The following is a 21548-nucleotide window of genomic DNA, read 5'->3' as shown; positions in this document are numbered from 1 at the left end:
ATTTAAAAAGCACTCCCAGGCATGGTGGTCTGCTGGGAGTGCTAGCCATTGCCAATGGGGTCGCAAATTGCGCTTGCCTCATGAATATTGATGAGGCAGGCAATTTGCGACCCCCATTGGGAATCGGTAAGAGTGCCTGTGATACTATTGTTCATTACATTTTGCAAATCGCAAAGTGATGCAATTTGCGAGTCGCAAAATGTAAGGGTTGTACGTCTGGCCCCTGGTAATGGAGCATTATTTTTAGACAAGGGCACTTCGGAAAGCGCCAGTCAACTAATCTAAAGTATCTTGAGGAGATGGGAATGATTCATCTGATGCTCACTTTGGCCCCTGTATTCTGTAGTAGCCTTTAGTAAGTTAAGGTATATTGATCTCTCTAGTGTCTGGACAGGTTTTTTTAAATGACTTAGCCTAATGTAATAAAATGTAAGGGTTGTACGTCTGGCCCCTGGTGATGGAGCATTATTTTTAGACAAGGGCACTTCGGAAAGCGCCAGTCAACTAATCTAAAGTATCTTGAGGAGATGGGAATGATTCATCTGATGCTCACTTTGGCCCCTGTATTCTGTAGTAGCCTTTAGTAAGTTAAGGTATATTGATCTCTCTAGTGTCTGGACAGGTTTTTTTAAATGACTTAGCCTAATGTAATATGGGTAGAAATCATTTGCTTAGGTTTGAAATTATTTCTTCTCCTATTGAAGGTGCATTTTTGACAGAACTCAATGCACAGGCAAACAGGTGATTCTTTACATCGTAGATAACAAAAGAAAGGAAAAGTGCCTCTCACTCATTGGACCTTTGCTGATATTCATGAACACTGAATATCTTCCTCTACAAGAGGAATCTCTGCTTTAGAAACCGTTTTATTAACTGCATAAACTTAATTGTGCCTACCCATCGGGCATGTTATTTTCTCCATAACATTAAAATGTTTTAAAAGGGAAATGCCACTTGCTTCTAAAAGTGGTGTAGAGTCTCTTAAAGAGCTCATAAACAAAACAAATGTTCTTTAAATTAGGAATATGTAAAACAAATGGCTACATGGGCTTGCAGAGCTTTCGGGCTAAAGACATAAGAAAACTGTAAGTAAAAGTAGCAGGCTGACCTAGCCGTCCAACAAGGCACAGCCAAGGGCAGTCGGACTCCTCATCTTTTTGCCCTCCACGATGCGGATCCTTAAACAGAAGACTTTGCTCGGACATCTGTTTGAATTCAATTTTAGTCAGATTGTGTATTAAAACAGTACCAGTTTGATATGTGTTCCGTTTATTTTATTTTTTTATTTTTTTTTTTTACTCTTTTCTCTGTAACTTCCGTTTCCAGGGCTACAGACAATATCAAGTTTGAATAATACAATTACAGCATAACCATTCCTATATATAAGAAATCGAGATTATAGTCATCATTACAATTGATCCGTGTCCACATCATCACCAATTGCCAGGTCCAGAAGGTCCTGTTCCTCCTCGGCCTTGGCGGAGCTGCACTGGCTCCCATTGAGACAGAGAGTTCAGTTCAAGTCTCTTTGCTTGGTGTTTAAAGCCCTGCATGGGCTGGGGCCTGTTTCGTTGCAAAGAAAGTTTGGGTGGTATGAGAACTCTTACTTCTCCAGTATTTGGGGTGTCTTTCATAGATTCACATGCCTGAATCATTCCCCGTCGTCGGAGTGGGAGTCCCACGGTACATAAAAAAGCAATAATTATGCATATACCAAACGAAAAACCTTGGTAACCTGAACCAGGAAGTAAAGTAGCCTAAGCTACAAGGGAAAAAACTTCCACAGCTATGACTATCACTGTCATTATATACAGTCCAAACTGCAGCCAATCAGGCGACAGCACCCACCAGAATGTTCTCCTCAGAGGCTCAGGCTGTCAGATTTTCTACCGCACGTCGTGTGAAGGGAGTCTCCCTGAGCTCTGCTCAGTTCTTCAAGTTTCTGCTGTTTCTACAACTTCTAGGATGTCAACTACAAAGAAATCACTCTTCAGATCTTGTGAGTCCTGCGGAAAGCTTAGGCTTTTTTCTGAAGACCCTCACAAAAAATGCATCTATTGCCTCTATCCTGATCATGAGGTGAAGGAGTGCAAGATTTGCCGTACCTTCTCTCAGAAGACCTTAAGAGATAGGGAGGGACGCTTTCTTCTGTGGCTACAGAAGCTTAAGGATAAAGATGCTCCTTTATCAGAGATAGAAACTGCCTCTGGATCCTCTATCTCGTCCAGAAAAAGGGTGGCTGAGGAAGAATCTTCTTCTACTGGGGCAAAGGTGTCGAGGAGAGCCCAGTCTGTTAAGGGCTCGGGGCAGTCTTCGTCTTCATCTAAGAAGACATCTCCACCTTCAGGATCCAAGCCCTCTATGCCCCCTGGGAAAACAGGAAAAACCCAGCCAGCTAAGAGTTTTCCTGACAAGAAATCACCTCAGGTGAGATTGCCGTCGTCGACGGCGCCGTCGACGGCAGTGGCGTCGACAGTTATTATAGTCGACGCGATTTCAACGTCGACGATTACATTCTCGTCGCCGAGACCTACAATGATAATGTTATCAGCTTCATCGCCGTCGACGCTGGTTTCGGTGAGTGTAAAACCCATCTCGTCGACGAGGGAAGTGTCATCTCTCGTCTCCGTTCCGTCGACGGTAAGAATCAAGAAGCTGGCTCCGCCGACTACTTCGTCGACGTCTACTCCGTCGACGAAGATTGTGGCACCGTCGACAGTTGCATCGTCGACGAAGAATACCTCGTCGACGAAGAAAACCCCGTCGACGAAGATGGACGCGTCGACGCCCTCGTCGTCGAAGACGACCTCGTCGATGGCACCATCGTCGACGAAGGTTGCCTCGTCGTCGGCGAAGATTGTCCCATCGTCGACGGATGCCATCTCGTCGACGAAAACAGCCTCGTCATCGAAAATGGCTGTAACGTCAGGATTGGTTCCGTCGACACGAGTGTTACCACCTTCACTATCTACCTGCATGGATATGCAGGTATGGACTGCGACTCCGTCGTCTGTCGTGTCTGATCAAAGGTCACCAGCATCTACGCTTCTACAGCGTAGAGGATCGTCTTTAGAGGCTATATCGCCTCTAAAATTACCGGCGCAACTTTTACAATCGGAGGATAACGACTCTGAAGAAGATGAGAGATTTCGGACTGCAAGGAGTCCATCGGAGCTTCTCATCAAATATCAAGATGAGGATGATGAGGATGATGAGGATGAACAATACGAACATCCTAATATGGAACCACAGCCAACACCACCTGCACCAGTGCCGTCTGGTCAAATGCCGTTGGAACTATTTGATAATCTGCAGTATATGTTGCAAGATTACTATAGACGTTTTCCTCCTTCGGAAATGGCGGAATCTCTTCCGGCTACGCCCAGACCACGAGTACAGTTGTCGTCGCTCCAGTCACCAAGACCACCTTCTCCGTTGCCATCTCGGCAATTACAGGTTTCAGACGATGAAAGGGAGGAAGGAGAGGTAGATGATCAATCTATCATGTCGGAGTGGGATAATTACCAAGTACAAACTCCTTCTCCAAGTGCTCCAGCTCCGGTGGACTCTCCCCCGGTGGACATTGGGAATTTCCATTCACTGATGGAAAGAGCGACCAAGAGATTCCTGATTCCCATGGAAACAAGGGAAGATGACTGCCTCCTATATGACTTCAAGGACCAACCAAGGAAGCAGGTTCGGGCAATCCCAATCATTGACTTTATTTGGAAAGAGGGATTGAGACTGATGGCTACCCCTAATTCTCTTCCAGCAGTGTTACCAAGGCTGGACAAGAAATATAGAGCCCCAAGTAATTCACCAGCATGCCTGATTGGTCAACCTAAGGCAGACTCGGTTATAGCACAAGCAGCTCAGAGACGGGCTAGAAATCCCTCAACACCCATATCAGCTCCACCTGATAGAGATGGTAGAAGGTTGGACGCAATAGGAAAGAAAGTGTCTACGATGGCAGCCACCACAGTTCGGGCTGCAAACTCCCTGGCGATTTTAGGGCGATACGACCGCCAGATGTGGTCCGACATCTCTCCTTTCCTCGACATGTTACCGGAGCCTTCAAAATCCGAGACTATAAAGATCCTGCAGGAAGGAGAGTATGCGTCTGCGGAAATCATCGACGCAGCAGTGGATGTGGCATCAACTGGTTTCAGGCAGCTGGCAGGAGCCGCAGTGCTGAGAAGGCAGGGCTGGCTGAAGTCCACATCGTTTCGCCAGGAGGTGCAGTCTAAAATTATAGACATGCCATTTGATGGCGAATCCTTGTTCGATGCACATGTAGATGAAGCGCTACAGGCAATAAAGAAGGATACGGAGACGGCAAGGTCCCTGGGTAGTTTGCAATTCCGAAAATCTACCTTCCGCTGAGCCAGAGGACGTGGATCCTTCTCTAGCAGGGGAGGTAATAACCAGCAGCGTTCCTTTCAAACCTCTCAGTATAACCAAAGATCTCAGAATTATCGCCAGCAGTATTACGGACAGCGAAATCAACAATATTCGCAGTCGCGTAAGAAGCAGTCCTTTCGCGGACGAGAGTCCGGTAAGAAGCAATGAGTTCAGCCACCTGCCACCATCTCTACCGTTCCCACGTACAAGAATCGGAGGTCAAATATCCCACTTTTATTCAAATTGGTCCAAGATTACCTCAGACAAGTGGGTATTAGATATAATATCCAGAGGACATGCTCTGGAATTCACAAAAATTCCGCCAAATTCTCCTCCCAAAGGTCCACCCCCTGCTCATCTCAAGGAGCTTTTTTCCCAAATAAATTTGATGATTCAAAAAGGAGCAATAGAAAAAGCCCCTCTCTTACAAAAGGGAACGGGCTTTTACTCAAGATTTTTCCTCATCCGGAAAAAATCAGGAGAGTGGCGTCCAATTCTCGACCTTCGCGCCCTCAACCAATTCCTAAAGAAAATGTCGTTCCGGATGTTGACGCTCCAAGAAATTCTGCAGTTGCTTTCGATGGGAGATTACATGGCCACCCTCGACCTGCAGGACGCCTATTTTCACGTACCAATCCTACCAAGACACAGAAAATATCTACGGTTCAGAGTAGCTGGCAGGGATTTCCAATTCAAAGTCCTCCCATTTGGACTCCGTTCTGCACCCAGAGTCTTCACAAAGGTCATAGCGCCAGTGACTGCGCATCTCCGTCTGCAGGGAGTTCAGATATTCCCGTACCTGGACGACTGTCTTATCAAGGCGAGTTCCGCCAAGGTAGCATCCGAGCATGTTCAGAAATGCCTTTTACTCTTCCAATCCCTGGGTCTATCAACAAATCTGGAGAAATCACATCTAATTCCTTCGCAAAGAAGAACGTTTCTAGGAGCGACGTTGAACACGGATCTGGTCAAAGCCTTCGTATCAAAAGAAAGGCAAACCAAAATATGCAATCTTGCGCGCTCTCTAAAATCAAAAGAGTGCGTTTCAGTCCGTGTATACAAATCCTTCCTAGGGATGATTTCGTCTTGCATTCATCTCATTCCCAACTGTCGGTAAAGAATGAGACCGTTGCAGGAGGAACTCAATCTGCAATGGCTTCAGATCACAGGGTCATTCGAGGATCTCATTCACATCACCCCACGAATGCGAGAGACCTTTCAATGGTGGAGTCAGATGGACCACTTGAAAGAGGGTTGCCCATTTCTGGTCGAAATGCCGGAGTTCAGTCACCACAGACGCATCCTTCGAGGGTTGGGGAGCGCACCTTCAAGGAATGACAATCAATGGCAGGTGGACTCTAGAACAAAGAAAGTGGCATATCAACCTGCTAGAACTGCGAGCCATATTCCTGGCTCTAAAATCCTTCCAGACCATCATCCGAGGAGCATGCATACTTGTAAGAACAGACAACACTACAAGTATGCATTACGTGAACAAACAAGGCGGGACGAGGTCAGCCCTCCTATCCCAGCAAGCGCAAGAGATTTGGGATTGGGCGATCCGCCACAAAATCAACCTCAAAGCCATTCACATCCCGGGAATCACGAATGTTCTGGCGGATTCCCTCAGCAGGACCACAACGTCGAATCACGAATGGGAGTTACACCAACCATTCCTAGACGAAGTGTTTCACGAATGGGGGCATCCCGATATAGACCTCTTTGCGACCAGCCAGAACCGCAAATGCCCATTCTTCGCAAGCTGGGCTCCCCACAAGGACTCGCTGGGGAATGCCTTTTCGATGAATTGGTCGCAAATATATGCTTACGCCTTTCCACCGATCCCGTTGGTTCCAAGAGTTCTGCGCAAGATCAAACAACAGCCTTGCCGCATGATCTTAATTGCTCCCAGGTGGCCCCGCCAGTACTGGTTCACAGAACTTCTCCTCCTCTCGGAGGCCGAGCCCATACAATTTCGACCAATTCCACATCTTCTGACCCTTCAGAACGGTCAAATTTGTCATCCGGACCCAGCATCGCTGAGATTAGCGGCATGGCTCCTCAACAGCTTGAATTTGCACACCTAGATATCCCTCCAGACTGCCAAGAGGTTTTGGCCAATGCTCGAGCACCAGCAACTGTTAAGACCTACAAACTAAAGTGGAAGAGGTTTTGCATGTGGTGTCAATCCGTTAATCTCCATCCGATCCACGCAAAGCCGGAACAACTTCTGCCTTTCTTTCTACAATTGGCGAGGTCTGGTCTTTCCCACTCTACTCTGAAGGTGTTCTTGGCTGCAATTTCAAGATTCCGACAGGATGGTACTAACTCTCTCTATTCCAACAGAGTCATCCAACAATTTTTTAAGGGGCTATTTAGGATGTTTCCGCCTATTCGGCGTCCGCCTCCTTCTTGGCACCTTAATATATTGCTTTCACAACTAATGAGGCATCCTTTCGAGCCCATCCACAAGGCGGATCTAAAGTTCCTTTCTTGGAAGGTTTCTTTATTATTGGCTCTAACTTCTACAAGAAGGGTTAGTGACCTTCAAGCGTTCACTATTCATCCACCCTTTCTGCAATTCACATCTGATTCTGTGGTGCTGCGCACTAATCCAAAATTTATGCCAAAGGTCCCGACGGATTTCCATCTTACCCATAGTTTTGAAAACTTTCTTTCCAAATCCGCAAACAGCTGCAGAAAGGGCCTTGCATTCCCTAGACATCAAGAGATGTCTGAAGTTTTACTTACAACGTACAGCACCGCTGCGCAAATCGGACCAGCTCTTGGTAGCTTATGGCAGACCACGTCAAGGCCATTCAGTATCAAAGCCAACCATAGCTCGTTGGATCTCAGCTGCAATTTGTTTATGCCATGATCAAGCTGGAAGACCACTACAAGCGACCCCAAGAGCACACTCTACGAGAGCAATCTCGTCATCTACAGCTCTTTTCGCCGGTGTGCCTCTTCACCAGATCTGTAAAGCGGCAACATGGTCCAGCTGCCATACGTTTACCAGACACTACTGTTTGGAAGCTGCAAGTGATGCGGATGGTTCAGTGGGACAAGCTGTTCTACGTAATCTTTTCAAATAAGGTGAGCCTCTGTTCTCCCTCCTCCGCTATGCTTTTATAAGATGCTTTTTGTGATGTGAAATTGTTTTGCATAAATTGAAACACATGTGTATTTCTGTATGGTTATACTGTTTCATAATGTATATGGTATATATATATAAGTGGCGTCTTATGAGCAAAAGGTTATGTACTGCTATCTACTCTGATTCAGGCATGTGAATCTATGAAAGACACCCCAAATACTGGAGAAGAACAATAGTTACTTACCTGTAATCTGTGGTTCTCCAGTATTGGTGTCTTTCATAGATTCACATGCAACCCGCCCACCTCCCCTCAGAGGCTTTTTAGGCTATGGTATATTACTTCACTCCTGTGCGAGAAAATCTGACAGCCTGAGCCTCTGAGGAGAACATTCTGGTGGGTGCTGTCGCCTGATTGGCTGCAGTTTGGACTGTATATAATGACAGTGATAGTCATAGCTGTGGAAGTTTTTTCCCTTGTAGCTTAGGCTACTTTACTTCCTGGTTCAGGTTACCAAGGTTTTTCGTTTGGTATATGCATAATTATTGCTTTTTTATGTACCGTGGGACTCCCACTCCGACGACGGGGAATGATTCAGGCATGTGAATCTATGAAAGACACCAATACTGGAGAACCACAGATTACAGGTAAGTAACTATTGTTCTTCCTCACTAGGGAGTCTGGTGAAGGTACCTAGATTTAGGAAGGTCAGATCAGGCGGCAGATCCTTTGGGGTTGCAGCTGCTAAACTCTGGAATTCTCTCCCATTGGAGCTCAGACAAGTTAGTGACCTTCTTCTTTTTAGAAGGCGATTAAAAACATGGCTGTTTCCTAAGATCTAGCATTGGGGCATATATCTCTGTTCTTCGCTATATTCTATTCTGAGTTGCTAGCGCCAGGATGCCTGCCAGGTGACAGCGCGCTCTATAAATGAAATGAATAAATAAATAAAGAATTGCAAGTATCAAAGTACCCAGTCCGAATCAACACCCCTCAGTCTCCTCTCCAATACCCTCTAAAGTCAGCGTTTCAAATAGTACATCAATAGTCCTCCAACATGGATACATCTAAGCCCCTGAATACCCCTGTGCTCCCCGCCAGCACCTACAACTCATCCTGACCCCAAATCTTTTCCCCCGCAAGCAGTGTCCAACCAGTGCTCCTGTGTGCCAGTTTACGCTGTACCTTGATATTGCGTGCCCTTCTCACTACTTCCACTCATCCCCATGTCCTCCAACAGTGCAGCCCAAGTTCCGAAGTCCTCCTGCACTTTATCATCTCGTCGGCTTCATGTGTACCTTCTCCCCCAGTGCCCACTCAACAACATTTGTATACCATAAAGTAGAGGAACGGTGCCTTATACTCGGCCACCCTATGGCCACCCGTCTCTTAGCCAGTACTAAAGCTAACTAGAACCTCCAGTGCATATTACCCCCTCTAGGTTGTTTAACTATACCGAGCAGGCACATCTGCAGTGATTCTTCACCCGGCAGCACAGTCACTGCTTGCAGCTGTGTAAGCACTTGTACCCAATAGGCATGCACCTTAGGGCTTGCCCTTGCTAAATGCAGAAATTAAGTTCTCTCTCCCCCACATCTGGGACAATCCACACTTCTGCCACCATACCCTACTAAGTTTAACTGGAGTTAAATAAGCATGATACACATAATTAAAACTTACCAGCTTAAATCTAGCATTGTAGGAAACCCGTTTAACCAGTTTGCAGGTCGCACCCTACTCTGAATCAGTGAGGTAAACTTCCAGTTCCTCTCCCCACGCCCTGCGGGCTGCATGTTCAGTCCTGATCCTGTCCACCTTGAGAGCCCTATAGAGGTGCTTCACCATATGTTACGGTGCCCCAGCCTTTAGCATAAAGTACATGGTACATGGTTCCCTCGGTTGGGGCTTTTTTTTAGGAATTCCATCCAGATTTCTTACGCTGTGCTTGCCAGTTTGGCATATTGCAAGAATTGGCCTCCTCCCGCCGCAAAGGCTTCCTGTGCCTCCGCAAATGTGAGGAATGTCTCTTCCAGGTAGAGATCACCTAATGTCTCAAACACCCTTCCACGCACTACTGACATGTCATCACAGGGCAGCAGTGTCCAGATAAGAAGTTGTCTCTCAAAGGGTGGCCTCTTCAATAACCTGGCTACCATTCGCTCCCAAACTTCTGCCACTTGTCTGATCAGGTAGGGCATGTCATATGGTGTACTTGAACTACGCATAAGCAATGCCAGTAAGGAGCGTGTGTCAAAGGTGCCTTGCAATAGTCTTGGCTGCCCAGTGTGACGCATGTTAAAATTTGGATGCGTAAAAATAAAGTTCCAGATCCGGGAGTGTCATTCCACCCTCCAGAGGGTCCTGCTTAACAAGCGGCAACACCACCATGCTCCTCTTCCTAACCCACACCAGCGAGATCAGGAGACTGTCAATGGTCTTGAAAAGGCTACATGGCAGGGAATAGAGCTAGTTTTGGATTATTTAAAGACACCTGGGGAAAAGCACTATTTTCACTACTGTGATTCTCCCTGCCATAGAAAGAGGAGATGTGTTCCAGAATGTATTAGATTTCCTCAAACCGCTCACAAGCTGCTTCATACTATGTTGCTGCAATTCATCCAGCGAGTCTCCCACCATAATGTAGAGATACCGGAAAGTATCAGTCTCCCACCGAAGACCCATCTGAACTAGATCCCTCCTTGAAATGTGTAGAGATACCGGAAAGTATCAGTCTCCCACCGAAGACCCATCTGAACTAGATCCCTCCTTGAAGTGTCTCTCCGCTCCCCAAACGAGAAGAGCAGTGACTTGCGTCTGTTAATGCGCAACGCCACCACCACGCCAAAATCCTCCAAGTGTATCAGCAGCAGCAGTACCACCTCTGTGGGACATCGCAAGTAAATCAAAACGTCATTGGCATATGGATATATAAAATGTGTGGAATCCCCCACTGCTATACCACTGTCCCCCCCCCATCACACTTCGAAACCTTGATGCCAGAGGCTCCAGCGCTAGGGCGAATAGTAGTGGATAAAGGGTGCAACCCTGTTGCATGCACTCTTTGAAGTGCCCAAAATATGTCAGGAAAAAATTAGGATACCCATAACCTTTGTATCTTGTACTTGTACCTGGATTCACATTATTTTGCTATCATTTAGTGTTTTAAATATATGATTATTTATATGGGCATGACTTGTCTATATAAGCCACATGTAAAGTAAAAAAAAAAAGATGACTTTGATGTCAGGTAGTGACCCTTATCTCTGAAGATGTCGAAAAAGACTTCTAAGGACTGCAAGGAAATCCATCTTAGAGGCATAGAGCACTCAAGACTACCATCTGATTCTGCAAATGGAGCCCCACAATAGATAAGCTTATGAAAACATTTTCATCAAACTCTGTGTTCTTCCTAAATAACCCTTAATATAAGAGATTGTAAAAATTATAAATCTGGTCCCAAACAGCACTCCGGTTTGCGGTCAAGACGATCAGCCTTGAAGACACCAGTGTCATGGTAGCTGTCAAGCAATTTAAAATTGAGAGGCTCGCCAATAAGGTCTTCAGGATCATGAAGATCATTCGAACTGTCAAGCAATTTAAAATTGAGAGGCTCACCAATGAAGCCTTCAGGATCATGAAGATCAGTCGAACATGCTGTTTGAGATATTCAGCGGAACAGCATTCGATGTCAAGAAGATATTGACGGGCTTCACACACACATCAGGATTCATGATATGGAAACATTAAAAATGTCACGTCCTTCCATATCAAGACCTTGCTCAAAATCAAGGTTTTTGGCATTAAGATAGTCATCAGACTCAATTGCTCTATCGGTGCCAAAGAAATATTTCTGGCTGGTCCCACCAAAAAAGATTTAGCTGTAGAGATTCTACATCCTCACATGAAATCTCCAACTAACATTCCCATAAAGAGTAAATTAACTCCTTCGACTCATGGTGTACCAAAATGGAGAGAGGAGAGAGGACACAGTAAGCATCCCAGATGCTCTCCAGTTCCTGAGACTGTCTACTTTATATGCTCTGTCACATGACCAATTCTTTCATCTTCTTAAGTCACTCCCCAGGTATTACTACATACTGTTCTAGAGATAATTCCCCAAACTTTCCTTCAACCATCACTGAAATCAATTACAGTGACATTTCTGCAGCTTGCTCTGCAACCAGTGCTTGCTGCAATCGCTCATCCAACTGCAGTGCTGCATATTCTGGGAGCAGTATTTCACACTCCTTCACCAAGAAAGCATCACACATGCTCCTAATGCAAGGAAGACAGCAGAATGAAGAGATGTAGGGTGAGGACTGAGAGAAGGAGATCTTGTACCCCACTAACAGAACCATGATGGATGTCAGTTCCCCTTTCAATTTAAAAGATGAAGACAGGCCATCCCCTGCATTGTCGCCAACTAGGATTTCACCTGTAGATGATAACGTTTTTTTCTTAATTAGATGTTAAAAAGGGAAGCTTCAAAATTAAGCATAGCATTTATTTGAGAGACCTTAAATGACCTGGTCTGCAGTCCTTGAAACATTACAACACTGAGCACCATCCTGAACATTCATAAAGACTTCACATGTGGAGATATTCACAAATCCCTCCACATCTAATTCAGGGACGGAAAGGCTTATCAAGAAATGTAACCTATCAGAATAAGACACACCTGCCCCCATTCCTGAGAACGGATCTTGCAATTATTTAAGTCATTGTCGAAGCAGTGAAATATAGATTTCCAAATGCTAGGAACAAGTTTGCAGATCTTCTTCCTTTTGAATATAGAGCTTCTTAAATCTGTTCATAAGCTTGTCAGTTGAGATGGGAGTTCCCACATCTTATGGATACTGTAGTGGTATGGTTGAGTTTGCTAATTTTCACAAGATGGAAACCAGAGGCCCAGCAAAAAAAAGCCCAGATTGTTTTTTTTTCAGGTTCATTTCTGTTTGCTTCCCATACAGATGATGAAATGCACACGGTCATGACCAACTATAGTAGCAACAGCAGCAACATGATTATCAACAAAGGTCACAGTACGGACAAAGAAGGTCCTCAAAGGTAGAGGACAACCTCCTTCTGCCACATTGGGAAAATCTCTGCAAACCACCAGATGATGACATCCCTGCTACACCCTCACTGTTACCCACTCTGGTAGGAAGAAGCATATCCAAATGCATGCAAGAGTAACACAACGTTAGAAACTACAGTTCTGATGAATACATCTACCGGTGGATTCCTCACCTTTTGAATATCCCCCATGCTTAGCATTCCACAGAAACTTTTCTCACTAACTCTTGCATGTTGATGAGGACGTCACAATACTACGGCTCTGCACGCAACTCCGTGTGACATCATCTGAGCCATAAGAAGACCTTGTTGGCATACTGACGCCACTTCAGTTTTTCCGTGCCGTCCACGTGTAACGGTTTTTCCTATGCTCTCCATATTGTGGTAGATTTCTGTTTTTGTAGGTGCAGCATTGTTGCAAGTGTAGATGTCTCCTCTGCGGAAGTCAGGATTCAAGCCCTGCAGGGAATGCAGTGGTCAAATGTCCATCACTGACGCACACGATGATTGCTAGGTGGCATCTGTGGGTCCTGGATAGAGAAGGGCCTGGCGCCTAATAACACTCTGCCCTCTTGTCAAAGTCCTGCGTGAAGAACTACACAGGTGCCCTAACACTAATACTAGTCCTCATTTTGAAGGGACCGCAATGAGGAAAATGGATTAAAATAGTACGGAAGGCTAATCAACTATTCTACCTCCGCCTCCAGTCCTAGAATACATTGGAGAAAGTCCCACATTCCCTGAGCATTGTTAATCAGTGTGTAAATGTTGTCAGTTAGTGCCTCGCAAAATCTCAGTCACTGCTGTCTTCATGGCACATAAAAAGGCAAAAAAGCCAAGAAATATTTTTTTCAGTCATGCATTTGTCTTCAAGGAATCAAGGAGTACAGCATAAGTACCCAGGGCCGGACTGGAAACCAAAATGTTCAAACCAGCGCTCCCTCCCCGCCCCCGCATGATTGGGTCATGACATGTTCTGCTCAGCAAGGGGTTACTAATACCTCCCACTTTGAACCTTATCCCAAATGACAGAATAATTCACAAAAGCAAACTTTCACGTTTGTGTAAGTTTCCGATTGTTTGCTACCCACAGGGGGATTTATGAATAGTATCTTTATGATTGCAAAGTCTCAGCACATAAAAAGATAGGTCTTTTTATGTGCGGAGACACCGCGCTGGTAAAGATACTTCCCGTACATGATTTTGTGAATAGTGCAGAATTGCTAACTTGTAAACTTACACAAAAGTAGATGTTTTAGCACCCAAGCTAATGTGCTGCATAGCAAAATACATATAAGCAAATGCTTGTTCTGTTTTCTTTCAGCTTGCCATGGTGGGAATGTGTGTGTTCGTGTTCTTTTTTCTTTTTCCTGCTGCTTCCCCCCTCACAGCCCTGCTTCACAGTTTGTGTTGCTTCAGAGCTCATCTGTTTGTCTTTTTACGAGTTGAACCCCCTAAAGCCAAACCCTAAAACATCCAGCTTCTTCATTGATTCCCCAATGATCTCACTGGTATTTTTTGCTCCCCTATCATGCTGCCTGCCCCACCGTTACTTCCCCATCTCATTTTTTTGTTGTTGCGGGGCTGCAGCTGCAGCTTGCTTCTGCACCTTTCCTTAAACAAGCAGTAGAAATGCATTGGGTCTCGCCTTTGTTTGATTTTGATCTCTTGGCGGTGTAAATGGTAATGTGTTTTACCCATGTGGTATGGAGTGTATGTATGTGGTGTGCAGTGGAATTATATTGGTAGGAATGGAATTGTTATTTGTGGAGCAGGATGAAGCATAAGGAAGGAGAGTGAGGAAGTGAAGAGCAGCGTCGGGCACAAGGAAGGAGAGAGAGGAGGTGAAGAGCAGCGTCTGGCACAAGGAAGCAGAGTGAGGAGGCAACGAGCAGGGTGAGGCACAAGGAAGGAGAGTGAGAAGAGCAGGGTGGCTCACAAGGAAGGAGAGTGATAAGAAGAGCAGCGTGAGGTATAAGGAAGGAGAGCGATGAGAAGAGTAGCGTGAGGCACACTGAAGCAGACTGAGGATAAGAGCCGCGTGAGGCACACGGAAGGAGAGTGAGGAGGCGAAGATCAGCGTGAGGCACAAGAAAGGAGATTGAGGAGAAGAGCAGCGTGAGGCCCAAGGAAGGAGAGTGATGAGAAGAGTAGCGTGAGGCAAAAGGAAGGAGCTTGAGGAGAAGAGCGTGTGAGGCACAAGAACTGAGAGAGAGAAGAGCAGCGTGATGCATAAGGAAGGAGAGTGATGAGAAGAGCAGCGTGAGGCACAAGGAAGGAGAGGGAGTAGAAGAGCAGCGTTAGGCAAAAGGAAGCAGCTTGACATTAGTAATTGGCTTTAACACTACAAACTGGCTGTTGCACTGCTCAGTGACACCGCATTGCTGCAATCCGTGTGCAGTAGAGCTAGGACTTTAGAACTCCACACCTTTACACTGCAAACTAATTACAATTGAATGAACGTGGCAGTGCACAATGACTGCAGCCATGCATGATGACTAACATTGCAGTGACTATCATCACACACACTGTACGAGTGCATATGGACAATAGCCATTGCATGCACACAACACCACTATCGGGGACGTGAATGAAAATTCTGTACCTTGGTATGTCCTGTTTAATGGGAACATCGCGACTCTCAATGTGTTCACGTTTTTTCATTTTCAAATAAGTTGAGAGAGCCGTGGCCCCTATTGTTAATGTGGAAGACAGCGCTGCTGAAATAAACACCTAATATTTTCGGTGGTGAAATTAAAACATGATATTATTTCAGTGGCTGAAAAAACACATTAAAAAAACAGCGCGTTGAGCTGTGCTGCTTTCAAATAAATTTGTTATGTTATATGCAGTCAAGGTAGAGTAAGGCGAGCAGTGCGGGTTAAAAAAAAATGGTCGGACACTTGTCCCAAGTGGGTGCTATTTTCAACTCAGGCAATATATGTTTCACATTTAGGATTACAAAATAAAGTATACAACAAGTAATACGAATATATTACTCCTCCCTACTCTGATTCTGCACACTGACGTAAGCGGTATTGTCACCCTGCTCCAAAACCGCACTCCAGCAAAAGCGGGGCTGCCAGTACACACGTCAAACTGTGCTTCCTTCAGTGAGAACGGGCTGGTGAAATAAGACACGGCAGGCAGCTGCAGCCCAAGGAGAGGGAGCGCGCTGCAGAGGAGCCTGCGAGAGCAGGGGGAGGATCCGTGGCGTCCGTGAAGCCAGCACAGCGCTAAGCCAGGGAAAACACTTATACAATAAAACAAGTTACAGTTAAGCGATTGTGAAACCAATAGCCGTCTGGAGCCACTACCACATAAAAGTAGCCGAGGATTGAAAACAAGAGGAAGGGGCCATCACACGCTGTGATCGGGATAATTGTTACCAGATGTCCCTGTAAACAGAAAGAAAAGATAAAGATGGAGTCATCACACGCTACTCAGTGTGATGGCCAAACATGGTCACATGGTCACTAAGTGAGATCGGCACAAGCACACAAGGGAGGGACCCTTGCAAAACTGCACCAATAGAAAGGCTGCATTTCTTAATGGCACAGGTAACAGCCAATCACAACCACTTACATTATTAATACCTATAGAATACAATACAACAGGTCTTGCAGACAGCGCTGTCGAGGCTCAACCTAAAAATGGGCTTTGACATACTGTTTTATATTTTTTGAGTTTTTAATTTACTGTTCCAAGATGGGTATCCCCCACCTTGGAATTGTAAATTGAAGCAAAACCAATATGGCCGCTGAGTTATGACTCTCACACATCCATTTGTGGCGGTTCAGCATCAATAGCCATTTTTAGGTCTTGTCTACGGGTAGCTTTAGCTATTTGTTCTCAAAACCCATTTGGTTCAGTATTTAACCAATATTTAGCGTGGGCTTTGGGTCAGCTCCTTGCTTAGCTTCATTGCCTACCTCAGTTGTATGCACTTGATTCGGTGGCTTTTCTCACTATTATTGCCCAAAACCTGCCCAGAAGTGTTTTGGTCTTATTGTGTTTTGATTGTAAGCAGTGTATTCTACCGCTACAAACTTTAAGGAAATCTTTATTCTGAATTGAGCACTCCCCGAGAGTGCAGGTGTTTACCTGCTCTCTTGATCTGCTTTTTTTCTGGTGTCTTTCCCGCCCCATATGTTCTTGTTTCACACCTCTTCCTGCTCCCTGTTAATATATATTATTTATATATATTTTTTTTAATAAACAAGATCCTGGCAGCTTCATTTCTTGTGTATCACGTACACCTTTTCACTTTGTTAAAACGTTTTGATTTACAGTTCTAATATTGATACCTGCCCTTTTAGAACAACAACTTAAAAAAGATCTCCATGCATCACAACGCATGGGTTTTGAAGCACACATGCATAAGTCATGGTCGTGTGTGTGTCGTCGAACATCTTTAAAATGGTTTGGTTTTCTTTAATAGAAAAAACATTTTGAAATCCCCTTCGATGCGTTTGCATGTTTCTTGATGTGTGCAAATGCATGCCATTAGCAAAAACCATTGATAAAACCAGAACCGTAGCCTGTTAGAACCGGGACCTTTTGACCATATCAACATTTTTGTTATCCTCACCAATGTAAAAAAAATACCTGCGAAAAGATTTTTCAAAGTCAATAGGTATGCCTTTGCATAACCAAAACACGAGAACTGTTGGCTTTGTAAACATGTTTTAAATTCCTTCATACACAATGCAGTCTACAATACCTATGAAGCAAAGTGAAATAACTGCAAATCCCATGTAAACAAACAATCCAGTCAACATCCATTAATTGTTGAAGTAACCTTTAAATTGGCTAGCGACTTCACTGATAGGAAGCTAACTTGTGGGTTTGAGTCGTTCTGGGATTTCTTTCTGTTCCATTGCATTAAAAATTAAATTTCCAGTTTCAAATAGTCACTCTACCTCTCAGAGTATTAACTTCTGGTTGGGTTAGCAGAGTAGACACTTGTTGCCCTAGTTGCAATTTCCCAGAAGGGAGTATTCCCCCTGTTTTGTTTGTGTGCCCAGGGTATAGTTCTCCCGACGTACCTGGCTTGCACAATGTCACCGGGCTAGGCTGCAGGGATCGTACAGTGCCAATAAAGAGTATGGGAACGTATCTTTCGTTGTTTCTTTATTCGGGTTGCGTAACCAACAAAACAAATGGCGCAAGGTCTGAGCCTAGTAACCGGCTCCTTATTCAGTTAGGCTGTGGTAGAGGAGGGTCCTCTTCTCCCTGGTCCGTAGGGTTGCCGCTTCAGTCTTTAGTTTTATATCCTGCTCAGGGTGTCTCTCATGCGTCTGGGAGCGTCTTCCTTAGAACTGGCGGAGTCCGACGTGATATCCCCACATGGAATGTAAACGAAAGGAAAAGAGGGTCACTACTGTGTATAGCGGCGCTATTCAGGGTTCCCAGGGTAGGAAGTGATGGAGGGGGGTATCACCAACGTGTCCGTGATGCGAGCGATTACAAACAAAGGAGTGCTAGGTGTGAGGTGCTCGGGCAGGCGAGGGTACGGGGCTAGTGCTTTGCTTTTGCACCCCAAGCCGGCCTCCCAACCCGCTACGCGGCTTCGTACCTGCGAGAGCCACACCTCTCCAGAGGTGTGGCTGGGCGAGTCGCGGGACTGTTGGCCTCCTGGCTCTCCTTCCTCCGGTTGCAGTCTGCGGGTTCGGGACCGTAGGTCGACCTCTTCTGCTTCTCGTCTGCTTCGGTTCACGCTTGCTTCTCTCTCAGTCTCTTCCGGGTTTCCCGGCTCTCCCTGATCGCCGCCCCTTTTTCTGGTGACTCCTAGTTCCCCGGTTGGCTCTGCTTCCTCGTCATCATCCGAGGGGGCGTTTTCTCCGAAGGAACAATGCCAGTTAAAGGAGACACTGCTCCCTACGTCCTCTTCCGTCCTCCACTCGGTTCCTGCTATAGTTCGTGGACCTGTCTGAGAGAGGGAAGACAGTTCAAGTCGTTCATTGGTAGGTGTCCACCAGTCAATGTGGCCCCTTTCAATCTTGGGTGTTGGTTGTTGTGTGTCCTGGAGGTCCTGGTTACACACCAGTATGCAAGCTTTTAGGAGTATGTACTCAACAAGTCGCCCTTCGCATTCTTAAATCAGATTCCCATCCAGTAATAGCTATTTCCATCTCGAAATTTCTGGGTGCTCCGTAGCGAGGCTCTTCGTTGCCCATTTGATTTTGTTTAAGTGTATCCATGCTTATGTGTTCAATTGTTCTGATAATTGCCTGATATGATGGTACTCTCTCTCATCTTATCTTTCGTCTTGGGAAGCTATGCATATTTTTTATCTTTCTTATATAGTTAATTAATTTAATCATGAATCATTACACATCTGTCATATTGTAGCTATCTTATTTCTTAACTTGTCTTGCTGGATAATTTTTCCAAGCACGTTTTATTCATTTTAGGTATTTATGATGTTTGTACTTTAATGACCCTGGTGGCCGAAATAAAATGATTTGAACTGAACTGAAGTAATGCCTGTTATAAATGGGTGGCCTTGTAACTTTTCCCTTTCCAGTGCTGTCGAGCGCTTGGGTGTCTTAAGGTTCAGTTTATGCTATCATAAATGACAGGAATACCGACAGCCATTTTAAATGGACCATAATAAATTTGTTAGGGATGAATGCGGAATGGGATCATTAGATTGTAGTTCCACATTTGCATAATTGAGTAAGTTTTTTAGGTCTCGCCTGGCGAAAGCAGCGCATGCTCTGACCTCGCCATGTGAGTGCCTTTTGTAATCAATTCTCCCAAACGCTTGCATGCACGCGTCTGCATGGACAAAGATGGCTGCTCTCGCCATTTGTCCAAAGCAAACAGCATGCGTGTGTCCGTAGGGACTGTGGACAGTCCGACGCCATTTTGTTGTCAAAGCAACGGAAATGCTGCGTCGGGCTGTCCAGAAGCGCTTGCATTTTTTGTCCCTCCATACGTGTACACTTGTTGAATCAGAGTTAAGCTGTTAACAATGCGGGGACCTACATGTGCGCCCATGTCTGTAACACCCAAAGCATGCAGTCTGCGGTAGGATGGAGCAGCAGCGCCCTCTGCTGGACAGTGGAGATGGCAGCTTTTTTTAAATGAGAACACGTTTTTCCTCAAAAGCTTTTCAGTCTCAGGAGGCACGGCTAGTTATCATGCAATTATTACTTTAATGAGCGCGGCGTCCGCTAGGGACACCGCGCTCACTTTATGATGTGATTCTCCTGTGCATAAAATACATACATGTCATCACTTCCCAACACTATCAGTCCCAAGGAACACCGGCCACATGGGAGGGGAGGGATAGGGACGTGTGTGGAATGCTGTGTTCTGATTGGCCAGGGGAGAAGATATGGTGTTTTAGTGTTAGAGGTGAATGTTCCTCTGCCAGGAGTTGACTGAGGTCGAGAGGCTTGTGGAAGATTATTTGTTGCGTTTCATGCAGTCTTGCTGAATTCGAGGATTGATTTCACAGCTGGGTATATGGAATGTAACTGTAGATGCTCTAGTAAACCTCTGCTCCTCCCCGCTTAGTTTCTAGCATGTGTCTCTCCAGTCATGCACTGTTTTCATTGGTGCAGACAGATACTCTCTATTGAAGTCAACCACGCACTGTCTCTTTGACATGTGAGGCTCTGATGTTCTTGGAGGGGTGGGCATAAGTGGCGGAGGATGCTTCACCACGCAGACACTCTTAAGAGTCATATTGCCTTTGAGTTAACAAACCAATACTTCGATACGGTCTTTGTGTAGACCAGTGGTTCTTAACCTTTTACTTCTGTGGACCCCACTTATTCATTACTTGAATCTGGGGACCCTCCACTGAGTCATTATTGAAAAGTCATCCAGTTACAAAACAGCCCATGAAGCCCAAAGCACCACTGCACGTGAAAATATTTTGCCCACTCCCGTTAGTCGGTAGGCCGAGGTTGTAACAGGTGGGTGTGCCTGTAGCCAGCTGCACAAGTTGTGTGTCGGACATATGAACTGCTGCTAGAGGGTGGACCAATGCTGCAGTGAGACAGAAAGCATGTACAGCGGCCAATGCTGTTGTATCAGCCTGCCCTGTCTGCTTGATCAACTGAGTGGCCTCTATCACAAGTCTGCTGGTCGCCTCCAGAGAAAACAAGCATTTGCAATGCAATAGATCTCGCATTTGTGAGATTATGAGCTATTGGCATTGTAAATGGCAAAGCGTTTTATTTATGTGTTTAAAAAACCTGCAATGATAAAAGGTATTGTCATTTACAATACCAATAGGTCAAAAATATTTAAAATGCGAGATCTGTTGCATTGCAAATGCTTGTTTTGGTAACCTTTGACTTCTTAGAAATACTCCACACTGACTGGTGATTTACAAATGGATATTAGATATCACTGCACACTGCCTGGAAGCATGTGTGCTGTCCTAGCTGAAAATAATGGTGGTTCAATCTTTTTATAAAGTGTTTTGAGCTTTTTACAGTTACTAGTTGCATTATTGCAATCGGACAACTACCTATAAATTAGGATGGTACATTCTCTAACTCCATTTGACATTTTCCATGTTCTCCCCTACAGGTTATGTACATGGATGAGGAACATACCTTTAGCGTGGAACAGATAACAGCTATGCTTTTGTCAAAGTTAAAGGAGACTGCTGAAAACAACCTCAAGAAGCCAGTAACCGATTGTGTTATATCTGTAAGTTGTTATGTTGCACGCTTTCTCTGAGGACATAGAGTATTAGTTGACATTTAGATACTTTTTATGTATAGAAGTTGAAAATCGGATACCAATTTTTCATTCAAAGCCTCCCTTGACTTCTGTCTCTTTATGTAGATTGTAACATATCTTTGTGTATTTATATGCAAAACTTGCATGTTCGTCCTTTTAAGTCCTAGTTGTCAATCCAGTGTCCTAACTCCCCCATTATCACTTATGAGTACCTTCCCACCTAGTGGCATGCTCGGAAATTGCTCCCCATGCCACTGGAGTCAAGCT

General features: G+C 45.1%; 1 protein-coding gene across 1 annotated transcript in view; it reads left to right on the top strand.

The window, feature by feature from the left end:
* Positions 1-21548, top strand: part of HSPH1 (heat shock protein family H (Hsp110) member 1) — a 702844-nt gene that overhangs the window by 26670 nt on the left and 654626 nt on the right. Inside the window, exon 4 of the mRNA XM_085621665.1 lies at positions 21126-21248. Within this exon, the coding sequence (XP_085477791.1) occupies positions 21126-21248 (123 nt within the window). The remainder of the gene's footprint in view (positions 1-21125; positions 21249-21548) is intronic.

The sequence above is a fragment of the Triturus cristatus genome, chromosome 8 (genome assembly GCF_964204655.1).
Source record: "Triturus cristatus chromosome 8, aTriCri1.1, whole genome shotgun sequence".
In the NCBI taxonomy this organism is placed as follows: Eukaryota; Metazoa; Chordata; class Amphibia; order Caudata; family Salamandridae; genus Triturus; species Triturus cristatus.
Note: the sequence above shows the minus strand (reverse complement) of the source record. Positions and strands in the feature narration are given on the sequence as shown.